Source organism: Micrasema longulum, unplaced genomic scaffold, assembly GCF_059751315.1.
Source record: "Micrasema longulum isolate JH-2025_06_02 unplaced genomic scaffold, ASM5975131v1 h1tg000971l, whole genome shotgun sequence".
In the NCBI taxonomy this organism is placed as follows: Eukaryota; Metazoa; Arthropoda; class Insecta; order Trichoptera; family Brachycentridae; genus Micrasema; species Micrasema longulum.
This window is the reverse complement of record NW_028278162.1, coordinates 135,745-148,086: the sequence shown is the minus strand read 5'-3', so window position 1 is coordinate 148,086 and position 12,342 is coordinate 135,745. Positions and strand designations below refer to the sequence as shown.

The 12,342-nt window shown below is 35.0% G+C and overlaps 1 protein-coding gene across 2 annotated transcripts in view; it reads left to right on the top strand.

The window, feature by feature from the left end:
- The window catches only part of LOC148277828 (myosin-IIIb-like), an 84,824-nt gene that overhangs the window by 54,098 nt on the left and 18,384 nt on the right, over nucleotides 1–12,342 (top strand). For both annotated transcript variants that reach the window (XR_015823353.1, XM_088232306.1), the window contains exons 2-6: nucleotides 8,663–8,846; nucleotides 8,923–9,078; nucleotides 9,658–9,939; nucleotides 10,986–11,570; nucleotides 11,867–12,055. Coding sequence is in view for 1 of the 2 variants with exons in the window: in XM_088232306.1 (XP_088088432.1) it covers nucleotides 8,694–8,846; nucleotides 8,923–9,078; nucleotides 9,658–9,939; nucleotides 10,986–11,570; nucleotides 11,867–12,055 (1,365 nt within the window). In the remaining variant the exon portion in view is untranslated. The remainder of the gene's footprint in view (nucleotides 1–8,662; nucleotides 8,847–8,922; nucleotides 9,079–9,657; nucleotides 9,940–10,985; nucleotides 11,571–11,866; nucleotides 12,056–12,342) is intronic.

The following is a 12,342-nucleotide window of genomic DNA, read 5'->3' as shown; positions in this document are numbered from 1 at the left end:
AGGTTCGATTCCGGGCAGGATGGACGTAAAATATTGGTTTTAAGATGATATACGGAAGGTAAGAATTTTGACGAATAGGTATTTGAACATTGTCTTTCTGTCACTCTCTGGCAGATGCCTCCCCGATAGTGTGCGGAAAAGACAACTATACGACTAACTGATTTTTATAACTACTCGTAAAATCGGTAAAATCGACGTTTCACTGTCCCGTTTTTCGCACCTCAAAACTGAATCGATTTTAATGTTTTTTTTTTAGAAAGAGGATTTTTTCCGGGTTCTCAAAATTATTTATAATATTTGTATATCGTTCCTCCGAGGACGACAGACAAAACTAAGCCTTTTTTTGAGCTTTTGGATGGTCCTAGCTCCCATAAGAAACAATTCATCAAAAAAGTAAAACAACAGAGACACGCCAATTGTAATGTGATAAATCATTGATCTAGTGCCATAATCCAGAAAGAAAATACGAAAATACGTTTGTATGAAGAAAAGTAAGACCGCGTTTCCAATTAAAGGTGGTTCGACAATGTTTCCTGGACTGGCACTTGAAGCATAAGGCTAATCAATCACCTTACCTTTTTGTAACAGATGGTCGAACACTGCATTTTGTTTACTAATGCAGTGCCCTATGCATCACTGGATGCGGATAGGGGCATGACGAAACATTTATCCGCAGCTGATGGTGCAAATGGCACCACACTGATGTAATAAATCAGCGTATTTAGATAATCGGTCACGAGGAAGGTACATAAATGATTAGATTTTTTAATTCATTTTCGAGAATCTTTGACGTTCAGTTAAATGATCTAATTTTTATCTAGCTTAAGAAAACATTTTTATGTCCAATTTTCTGTAGCACTGAGCTTCCTCGTGCTACGGAAAACACAAAATCACAAAACGAATGTACCCATGTTAATATTATCCTATTTATGATTTATTTTGACTCAAATATGGCTGCTGCGGAGATCGAACCCTTTTCCATCGTATTGTATTGATTTGATACATTTTCTTTCCATTCCAGTTGTCTGCGTTGCAAAATGATGCATCGAGTGAACCGAGTTCCCAAAGAGCGTATGTTCGCAGTGTAATACATCGCAAAATTGACATTTCCTGTGTTGAAAGAGTGGCCGAATTAATCAGAAAGCGTACCTGATGCCTAATGCCTGATTGGAGGATGATATTATTTCGTGTCAACACGTTGTATTGTGTAAACATTTAATTAATTATTCCGCCTGTGTTTCGTGTTTAGGTTTCCATTTCAAATCCAACCCGTGAAAAAGTTTTCTTGTGTTCAGTTTTATCAAACAACGCTTAATGTTTTTATTTCATTTCCATGGCCGCAATGGCTGATTAACTCCAGTGCAAGCGCGATAAACTATTTACCATTTATTAAGTTTTTGTCATGCTTTTTTATTTGATGATGGAATTTGTAATCTTTATAAATTGCACCTTAAATAGTTTTTTATTCGTGTTAGATAAACTTGTCCGAATGAAAAGAGGTTCCTTGTTAACGACACAATTGATTGGTCAGAGTAGTTAGCATAGTGCCACAAAATGTTTCTTTAGTGTGTAGCGGATACGAGAAAGAAATACGATTTTGAGAGCGTTAAAGTAAGATAGATGTTTAGTATGCGTCCATAGATTTATTTATTTATTCGTTTTTTTCCATTATAAACAAAGATAAATTACCCGTGCCGAGGACACTTAAAAATACACTTTTTAAAAAATATTTTTACATTTGAGAATAAACAAAAAAGACTAACTTAATAAACTGAGATAATTAACACAATGTTCAGAAAGTTTTAAACACTACGTATTTAAGTTTATATTTAATTTATGTACACCTATATTATTTATATTATAAAACGTACAATAAAATAACTAAAACATAACATAAAATATACATTTGTGGAGCAGTTTATTGGTTTATTGGTTTGTGCGAATGAGACTGAACGAACTGAAGTAAAAAACACCGTGCTTTGTCTAATTATGAAATAGGGAACTGCATAAGTCTTTTAGCTCCCTTGAGGCGGTCGTTTACTACTGAATCCAAAAGTCCGCGCATGCGCAAATTGAGATCTTTAAAAAGCTTTGTGGAAGCAGTTCTAATAAACAAATCCATGGTCGTTTTTCATGTATTGTGACTGTTTTATTATAATTATAGCACTTAAATCGGTTGACACGATTGTAATATGAAACTTTTAAATATTACTCTTCTATTCTAAAATGTTGGCACAAAATCGTTTTCTTATTTTATTTTAAAGAACTAAACTCAAAATTATGTTGGTAGTAGGTACATATTTTACCTATGCAACTTGTACTAAGTGACTGTGTCCCTAATCAAAAACATCACCGCACGCTCTGATGTATAGGATACTGACAAACATTAGAAACGAAAGTATTGAATTGTAAAGGGTCTGACCCCATAACACGCCAAGCCTTCGATTCCTTAGTTCGGAGTCTTCTCATGTTTCCGATGTATACGAACGAACAACTGACAACTAGACAGGTTCTTTCACAATATTCTTTTTTGGGTGTAGGGTGGGTAATTTAGCTGTTTTATCTATTAGAAGGAGAGTCTATAGCAGGATAAGTCTTATCTGTCATGTAGGCAAGCGGGCGAAGGTAGGTGTGATATTTTCACAAATATTAATTAGATCTCAAAATTCAGAAGTTTTATTTAAAAATAAAACTAATTTCCTTTTTGAAAGTCCCCTGCTTACTGTTTATCGAGCGTTCATGTCAGACCTACGGGACGCGAACCTGCAGGCTTATTCTGTCACAATTTCGTTTCGGAAGTTCGTTCGTTCGTTCGTTCGTCATTTATCCGTCTACCATATTTCGCTTTCGTTCCCTCTCATACGATACGAATGAATTAACGGAACGAATTAGTTACAGAGTAAGGCCACTGACTTGAGGGGTTACACAGAAACTGGCAGAGAACAGACAACCTGGAGGCTGTCGATTTTGACGCCATATGTTCCAGCTAGGGAACAGACACGGATTTATGATGATAATGCTTTTCAAAAAATAATGTATTAGGTAAGTCGGTACTTACTCCCTGTACCTACTTACCGGATGGCGAACAATACAACAATGGGTTACTATATCGGATCCGGTCATTAGGTAGCTTATAGCTTGCAACTTATTTTGATATGCACTTCTCTTTTCATATTCAAATTAGTTTCATTGTTCCAAAACGTACTCGAATTCAAATTTCCCATTTTCTCTTAACTGTAACAGATAAATCAGTAAGTAGGTACGGCTGTTACCCTAAATACGCAAGAAAATGATTTAGGACGGGTATTTATCTTATCGTCATAATACGTAATACGGAACACTATGTTGTAACCGGCAGTCGGTGCTGAGGTGGCGGTTATCTGACATACGTTAATCCGCATGATTGAGATAATATAAATAGGTACGTAATATTCGTTTTCGAACTAATAACAAAGAAGACAAGAAGCTGTTTTGTGTTCGGTGTTTGTGTGAAAGAGACAAAAACAAAAGAAGACATTCGTTCAATCAGTCGGTTATTGGCAATGAGTAGACACTAGTTATGTGACCGGTGAATTTATGATTTTTAATTTCTTTTGCCATAATAGGCCTAAATTATACTATAATTTGTATGATGAAATCCATAGAAATACAGATGCTCGGTGTATGTCTAAGAGACTCAATAATAAATAATGAAATAAAGCGCCAAATCATGGATCGGGCAGCAAAATGAAAATGGCAGGGGGTAGGACATTTGGCGAGGCAAAATGATGGCAGGTGGACACCCAGAATAATAAAGTGGAGACCAAAAGAGGCGTTGGAAGGCCACAGAAAAGATGGGTCGGTGACGTTGCCTCGATAGGCGGTAAAACATGGAGGATGAAAGCGGGTGATAGGAAGGAATGGAGACGTTTAGAAGAGGCCTTTATCCACCAGTGGAGAGAATAAGGCTGAAGAAGAAGCAGAAAAACACGGAAAATGAATTATTTAACAATAAGTCTCCATGTTTTTTTTTCCAAATGTCTGAACTTCAGAATATTCTGCTTGAGGTAACACGATGTTACATCACCGCGTGTAAATGATTTTTTGGCATAGCCGTTTGAGGGTTAAGAAATTTGAGTATTAAAAAAACTAATCACGGGAATAGATCTACCCCCAATATGATGTATCGTAATTTCCTGTGTTTAGGCAGAAACTTTTTTGTTACTTACATGTGTTTTTTTCGTTGAATGATGCTAAAACAATTAAAATCGATACTGATAATACTAAAAATAGAAACGTAAATATGTTACAAAATATACCATTTTAAGTTTAAGTTCCCCAAAACGTAAGTCATTTCCAGAAGTGTACAAATTTGGATTTCGTCTAAGGGAAGAAACCATTGCAAGAGACTCCTGCGAGATATTGCATAGATTTATATACTTTAAGCGTGTTGTCTAGATGTTTATTTAAATAAATGTTTATGTAACAATTTTGATTTTTGGTATTGTTTAATAATATGCATGCTTCCACTTTCCATTACGTTGTATTTCAACTCAACACTGAGCTCTTGGCCTCATGGAGATAGGGATACTTTATTATTATTTTTTGTAATATATATATTTGTATGAATAAATAAATAAAGATAAATCATAAGAATTGAAATATAAATACTAATACCTCATAATAAATGTTGAAACATAAATATTAATTACAAAATATAAAAAAAAACGAGATATTAAGTCAAAGAAACAATTCACAGCATACCAAAAGCAACTCTTTATCCACCCTCTCACCATCTTCTCATATGTATTGCAACTTGCAACTGACAGACGTCTTTACTTCAGGGTCTAACACAGTCTTTCTCAAAGTGGGCGATAACACCCAATTGTGGGCGCTGAAGGCCTTCGGGGGGGCATTAGAAGGCTTGGAGAATATTGGGGACGTTATAGTAGTCTAGGGGGGCGATGGTTGATTAAAAAAAGGCGAATAATTCTGTTTTTCTGGGATTCCTTTTTTGTTTTATTAATTACGGTTTTTTAGCCAAAAATCGACTACATGATACTGAACGCGGTGACTTACGGCTATTTTTAAGTAAATTTGAGCCTGGGGTGATATTCCAAACACTCGTGGCCGTAATAAAAGCGTATTTACATACAAAATACCCGAGATAAAAGTGTTGTCTCCGGCCGCGAGAGTGCTCAGAATAGCACCCCTGATATTGACAAACTCACTAAAGTGCATCTGATTCATTCTTCACATTATATGAGTTTTTAAATACTTTGCGTTCATTTTAATAAAAATGAATGCGTTATAACTGATATTATCAAAAAGACTCCTTTGGCTTAAAAGTTTGAACTCAGAAATAGGATTTGCCATAGTTAAAATTATAATAGCAATAGCCGTTTTTAAAATGCGAAACAGATGGTATGTTTTAAAAATGTAGAGGTCTTTAGAAAAATTTTCAGGGGGCCAATACCGTAAAATGCCTCTAAAAATATATTTTTACTTTGAGGTAGGTACCCAAATATTTATGCACGTTGCACATCGTGTTTTAATATTTTGTTGTTTTGTTTTTGTTGAGGAGTGGACGAGGTGTAAGAATTCTCGTCATAGGAGGAAGAAAATTCAGTAAGTGGACTGCATTGTTAGGAAGGAAGGTTGCGCAACTCCACTAACCTGCTGATGATGAGGCATGATGAGTGCTGGAACCTGGCTGGTGAAGCTGGCGGTCATAAGACACTGGCACACCTTGTATGGAGCTGGCGGTCTAAATGGACGCTGGCACAGCTCGCTTGATGAAAGATTTTGATGAAACAAAAAGCACTTCACTCGTAGAATGTTATTTGTGTACTGATAATATAATATTTTTTCCGGCCCTCACACGTAGAATTATTGTTACATGGAGTACGCTAGGACATGGGAAGGACGGGTAGATAGGTATTGATTAGGTTGAGCGTTGGTTCGAACAGTTTTAATTATCTTTTTATTAGTTTTGATTTATTTAATGGCAAGAAACGGACCAACCAGTACACCAGATTTAACCATCAGTAACCAGATTTTTACCTAAAAGTTATCGCTCAATATTTTTTTTTTTAATGCCAAACAGTATAATAATATATTTCTATCCACCTTAATTTTATTGTGCCATGTGTATTTGGATACGCGTGAAATCGACCTAAGGGCGCAAACCCCGTTCCTCCAAACCAAGCAGGAAATACATTACGTTGCCCTCAATGATTCTTTTTCGATCTACGTAAGTAGCACTCACTATTGAAAAGTTTTGTTTCTTTTTTTTCTTTCTGTGTCGAATTTGTGTGGAAACTGTGTCTAATGATTCGATTGTGCCGATTATATTCAAATTACTATCCGGAATAGATTACCTAAATAAGATGTAGCGGCGTTTCACAAATTATTTATTGATGAATGGGCTCGCGTACAATCATTAATTATTCATTATAAATATTATTATTATTAATTATGACACGTTATTATAATCGCGTACACACTTTAACGGCTACAAGATAATTAAACTAAGTACTAGCTCAAAATAAAATTAATGATAATCTGAAAACGGCACAATACCTGTGCATGAACATAATTTTTACTTTTTATTAAATTATTCCATTCGTGCCATAAATCGGCGCCCCCTAAGACACTTACCTCACCTTAGAGTATATACATTTGTATATACAGATGTATATACTCTAAGTACCCCACGCACGGAGGGCTCGATTCCCGGTTAAATCACAAAAAAATATTTTTCTCATGAAATAAAACTAGAATAAACAAACCTGGGTGTTATATGTCAATTCGCTTCGGTCATCGGACTTCCTGGATTTGGATTTTTATTGCGATGTTAAAAATTGCTAGCAACGAGATTCACACACATAATAAGGCCAGCAACACAATGAGGAACTTCAGCCCTACGGGAAATTGGATACAAATAATGTTTTCTTGCGCGCAGTAAAAATTAGAGCATTCAATGGTACGGTAAAGTTTCTTAAAAATATACGAAAAAAAATAAAATATTTTATTAAAAACGAACTACTGAACGAAATTGCTGTTTCATATGAATCAACCGATGATAGGCGAGCTGTGGAAGATATACGGTAGATAACGGACCGATCGGCAGAACTGACCAAGAATAGGTGGAAAAAAACTTGAAACGTCAAACGCGGAGTAATTTTAGAAACACAAAACATTAAAGAATAATAGCGTTGATAATACGATGTATAAAAGTTTTGGCTTAGTTTAATGGTCTATCAACAAATAAAAACATATGAAAAATCCATTGAACTTCTTCATTGTATGGTCTAATTTATAAAACTTTAAATAATTAATAAATCACGAGGAATGTACAATAAGTTTTTCGAAGTTTTTATGTGGTGTGTCGTTCGCACTATTTATCGACGTTTCGGATCACATTATAGCGTGCATCATAAGGGTTGATGTTATTTGTATAAATAAATGTGTAACGTCTATAACTTATCAATTTGAAATTTGTGACGCTTCACAGCCTGTGCTCTTATGTCATTTCTTTATAACTGAGTACCAGGATGATTTTTAACGCATCCCACCCCATAATGATGCACGCTGTAATGCGATCCAAAACGTCGGTAAATAGAATGAACGACACACGGCACAATAATCCAAAAAAACTTATTGTGCATCTGAACGACCGTGAAAACCTAAAAAGTTTAATCATGAGAAAGTTTAGAGGAACCGGGCTGTGGTCTCGTGGCTACTGTCGACGACTTACGGATCAGAGGTCCGAGGTTCGCACTCCGCTCTGCGTTTCCATTTTCTAATAGTGAGTTATTTACAACTCGTTTAAAATGGTCCTCAAAATTGATACATTTGGGTAAATCATTAAAACGCAAATATTCATTGGAAAAAAAATATTTCTCTACTTTTCTTTTATTGTTAATATTTTAGATTGGATATCGGGTTGGTTAAAAATTTAAATCGAGAAATTTGTGCAAAAAACCGCATTTGCAGTTTAGCGGGAATTTAAGTGCAGTATGTATAATGATATTGTGAATGTGAATAATAAAAAATAAATAAAAACGAGTTCATTTTGCTTAGGTACCCCATAAAATATTTTTTCTATTAGTTTTTTTCCTGCTATATCACTGAGTTCGCTAGGTTGTCAGTCTGATAATCAGGAAGCGGGATCTTCAGAGGTTTCAATGTGTTATCCGTTTTTCTTAATTGTCAAAAATAAGTCACTTTAAAACAATGCTGTCAGATTTTGCAATAAACTGCGAACTCTTGCATTAAAAACAATAAAAGACCATTGTTTTATTTGTGTTAAAACAGAGCAAGCCATTGATACTATCACGTGTGACCATGAATCCATTGGAATATTATTCAAACCTCGGTATTAACTTTGTAAATAGGTCGTGCATAGTACGGCTTCACAGATATTATTGTACATTTACAAAATACGAGACGTAAATAATCTTGTTAACTACTAGATAGTAGGTTTAAACAAGTGCTGTTTTCGTGTTTTCTAAAATAAATTGTCCAGTAACATCTCAGATAATTGTGTGTTCTCTTTTCGAAAAAAAATTTTTGATTGTGATGATTGTCTCTTGTTTTTTCGCAATAGTGAAAAATAATGAAGCAATGACCCTATCTTTTAACAAGCTATTTAAAATGTTTTTTTCTTCTTTTGTTTCAGGTGAACGTACAACGGATTTTCAAGCTATAAAATGGCTTACCATGGATTATCTCAACATGTGGAATTGGATAGAGTGGCTGATCCCTTGGATAGATTTACCCTCGAAAGTCTCATCGGGGAAGGGACTTACGGAGAAGTTTTCTCTGCTCGAGATAAAAAGAATAAGAGACGTGTCGCCATAAAGGTTTGTCATTTATTATCAAAGGTTTGTCACTTAATATCCCTCCCATCATTGATGATTTCTTTGAATAAAATTTTAGATCCTAGAAAGCATAACTGAAAATATTGAAGAAATTGAAGAAGAATTTTTGGTCTTTCGGGACCTTTCTCACCATCCCAATCTTCCGGCATTTCATGGGCTTTTTCTAAAGAGGGGGCCAACTGCTGAAGATGATCAGCTTTGGTTTGTTATGGAGGTAATAAAACTTTGATAAATTTACAGCGATTCAGATTCAGGGCCGGCAAAATCGGTGTTTATTTTAGTTGAGAACATTTTTATTCTTACAATAGGGAAAACAAATTGTAAACCAAAAAAGGTACATAACATCAGGCTTCCGGAACAAGCTGGTAACTAACATTTTACTAGTTGTAAGATATTACACTTTTAAATTTAAAAGCTCATTCTAAGCTCATTTATTCTAGCAATTTTAAATAAATCAAAGTATAATTTTTTGTATTCATAAAATATAAAATGTTTTTATTTATTTTTTAAACACATCTCATTTTGCGAAAATTTGTAGTTACCAACTTGTTCCAGAAACCAGACGATAATGTAAATTGTAATTATTGTTGCTGACTATCTCACTAAGTATAACCTGTTCTGAGATAGCTAGCAATGATTCCTCAGCTATTTTTTTAAGCCTTATATTGATCATATTATAAAAGTACAGAAATAAACAAAAAAAGAAAATAAAATAAAAATTGTTATTAGACAGCAGATTATTATAACATTATCGAATTTTATCTAACGCGTATGTGTAAATTTTATTTTTTAGTTGTGCATCGGCGGGTCTGTGACTGATCTCGTGCAAGGTCTCCGAAACCGCGGTGAAAGATTATCGGATGAACAAATTGCTTACATTTTGAGAGAAACATTAGAAGCCTTAATATACCTGCACAGCAATCATTGCATGCACCGGGATGTTAAGGGCCACAATATTCTCTTAACTGAGAATGCCGGAGTCAAATTGGTAGACTTCGGAGTTTCTTCACATTTAGCTGCTACCATGGCGAGGCGGAACACTTCGGTTGGGACTCCGTACTGGATGGCTCCTGAGGTTTCAAAACATTATAAAAAGATGTTGCAACAATGGTTTAGCTTTATAGCGTTATATAAAAGTGTGGGAAAATGTTCATTTTTATTGCCTATTGTAGCGAGGAAATTATTCCTTGAAAAAACATTTTACATTCCACACTGCAAGACATGCGATGTCTGATTTAATGGCATTAATGCCGCTTTAATGATGCATTTTTTTAAAAGTCATTGTCACAGTAATTAATGATTTATGACAATGTTCAATAGCTACTACAAAATTCATTAGATTTGCTTGATATCCTGCACTGCCAGTTGGCAAGTAGCGCTAAAACCAGACATTGTAGATCTTTGACAGAAAAAATGTTCACATTACATACATAAGTAATAGAGCATTCATTACATCGTGGGGTTAATGCTACTGCTTTGTAATTTTGAAATGAACTCTGCAGAACTTTTTTTTTATTGATTGAATACAAGTCATTGAATTTTAATCCCAGCCCAGTAAAGGGTTTAGGAAAAGTATACCTTCATTAAAAAAAATTAATAAACATAATAATCTTTTCACAAATCAGGAATAAATTTAAAACATATTGAATATTTAGAGCAGGTTTTTGCAATTCTAGTGATATTACTATCAATGTACAAAAACACAGTTCTTATTCAAAATTTTTGGTTTAAAATATGAGCACACATAAAATGGCTCGTCTTTGGCGAATGTGTTTCTAACAAACCGGGCGTACAACTCCAGTATGGCAAGAGTAATGTGATTCTTGTCATTTGTCTCATAGGGCACTAAACGTCTCGTTTTCAAATAATTCAGAATATATGTATTTTAAACCTTTGATAGTCTTTATCAGACATTTCATGGAAAAAAAATATACCTATATTAATATAATTTTTGCCATATTTTAAAAATAGATAGTTGAAAGATGTGAAAATTTCTTATTTAATGTTTAAAAATATTTTTTCCTGTTTTGCACCTGATATTAAACTAAATCAAGCACTGTATGACAATTGAGGTATAATTTGTATACTGATGATATCTATTTCTCTATACCATTTCTGCAGGTAATCGCGTGTGAACAGCAACTCGACCACTCTTACGACGCTCGTTGCGATGTTTGGTCCACTGGTATAACAGCCATTGAGTTAGCGGAGGGCGACCCTCCCCTGAGCGATCTCCACCCCATGCGTGCCCTATTCCAGATTCCACGCAACCCTCCCCCTCACCTCACCCGCCCTGAGCTGTACACACCACTGTTGGCTGACTTCATCGCCGAGTGTCTGATCAAAGATTTGGATCAGAGACCTTTCGCCAAAGAACTCCGGCAGCATCCATTGTTAGTCGCAGTGCAACAGTACGCCAGCCAAGTGCGAAAAGAACTACAGAATGAGATATCCAGGCAGAGAATGGAAGGTCGTTGTTGCCGTGCAGCTGAAGCCACCACCAAACAGGGCAAGTTAAAGGCCGATCGGAAGTCTCGCCCTGAAAAGATGTTCATGGACGACCTCGCAGCCCTGGATGTGCTCTCTGAAGATTCTATAGTAGAACAGTTGCTAACTCGATATAATCAGAACCAGATCTACACCTATATTGGGGACATTCTAATCGCCGTTAATCCTTTCTTAGAATTGGGGATATATGGTGCAGAAGTAAGTACCAAAGTTTAATGCCTAAATAAGAATATTCGGATAACATCTGCTTAAAATTCAAGGGCTGATTTTAAAGCGAGTCAGTTTATTGGAAACAACTGAAAAATTATAAACAGTTATTGTTTATGTGAAATATTCCACTTGATCGATTTGCCTAGTTAATATAATGGGAATATTAATTGGAAGGATCATTATTATGTTCCCAATTCAAAATATTTTATGATCTAGTTTTAGGTCAACTGTTGTTTTAACTGGTGTTATCAATATTTCTCTAAATGTTTGCTATAACTTTTTAGGAACAGCTGAGATATAGTTGCGCCTGTCGCTCTGACAACCCTCCCCACATATTCGCTGCAGCAGATGCAGCTCATCAAGCCCTACTTCACCAGAGGAGACACCAGGCCATAGTCATTTCAGGAGAAAGTGGAGCGGGCAAAACAGAAAGCGCAAATCTCTTACTAAAGCAACTTGTGTTTCTTGCCAAGGTAGTTATTCTGTCCTTATGAAAATATTGCGAAAAAAAATTCACAAAAAAATGTTTGTCGGTAAATAAATTATTCTGGTTACTGTTTTAATTGTATTTATCAGTTCTATGTTGCAAAAATTAAGAAACTTCTCGAAACCTTTATCTCATGGTGATATGAGGTTTTATTTTAGTGTTAAAATTCAAAACAATGTGTAAAACCTGTCATCAATTTGGTATTTTATTTATTGTTATTTTGACAAATTTTAATATGTGCTTGATTGTGTCCATTATCTAATAATGTCAGGT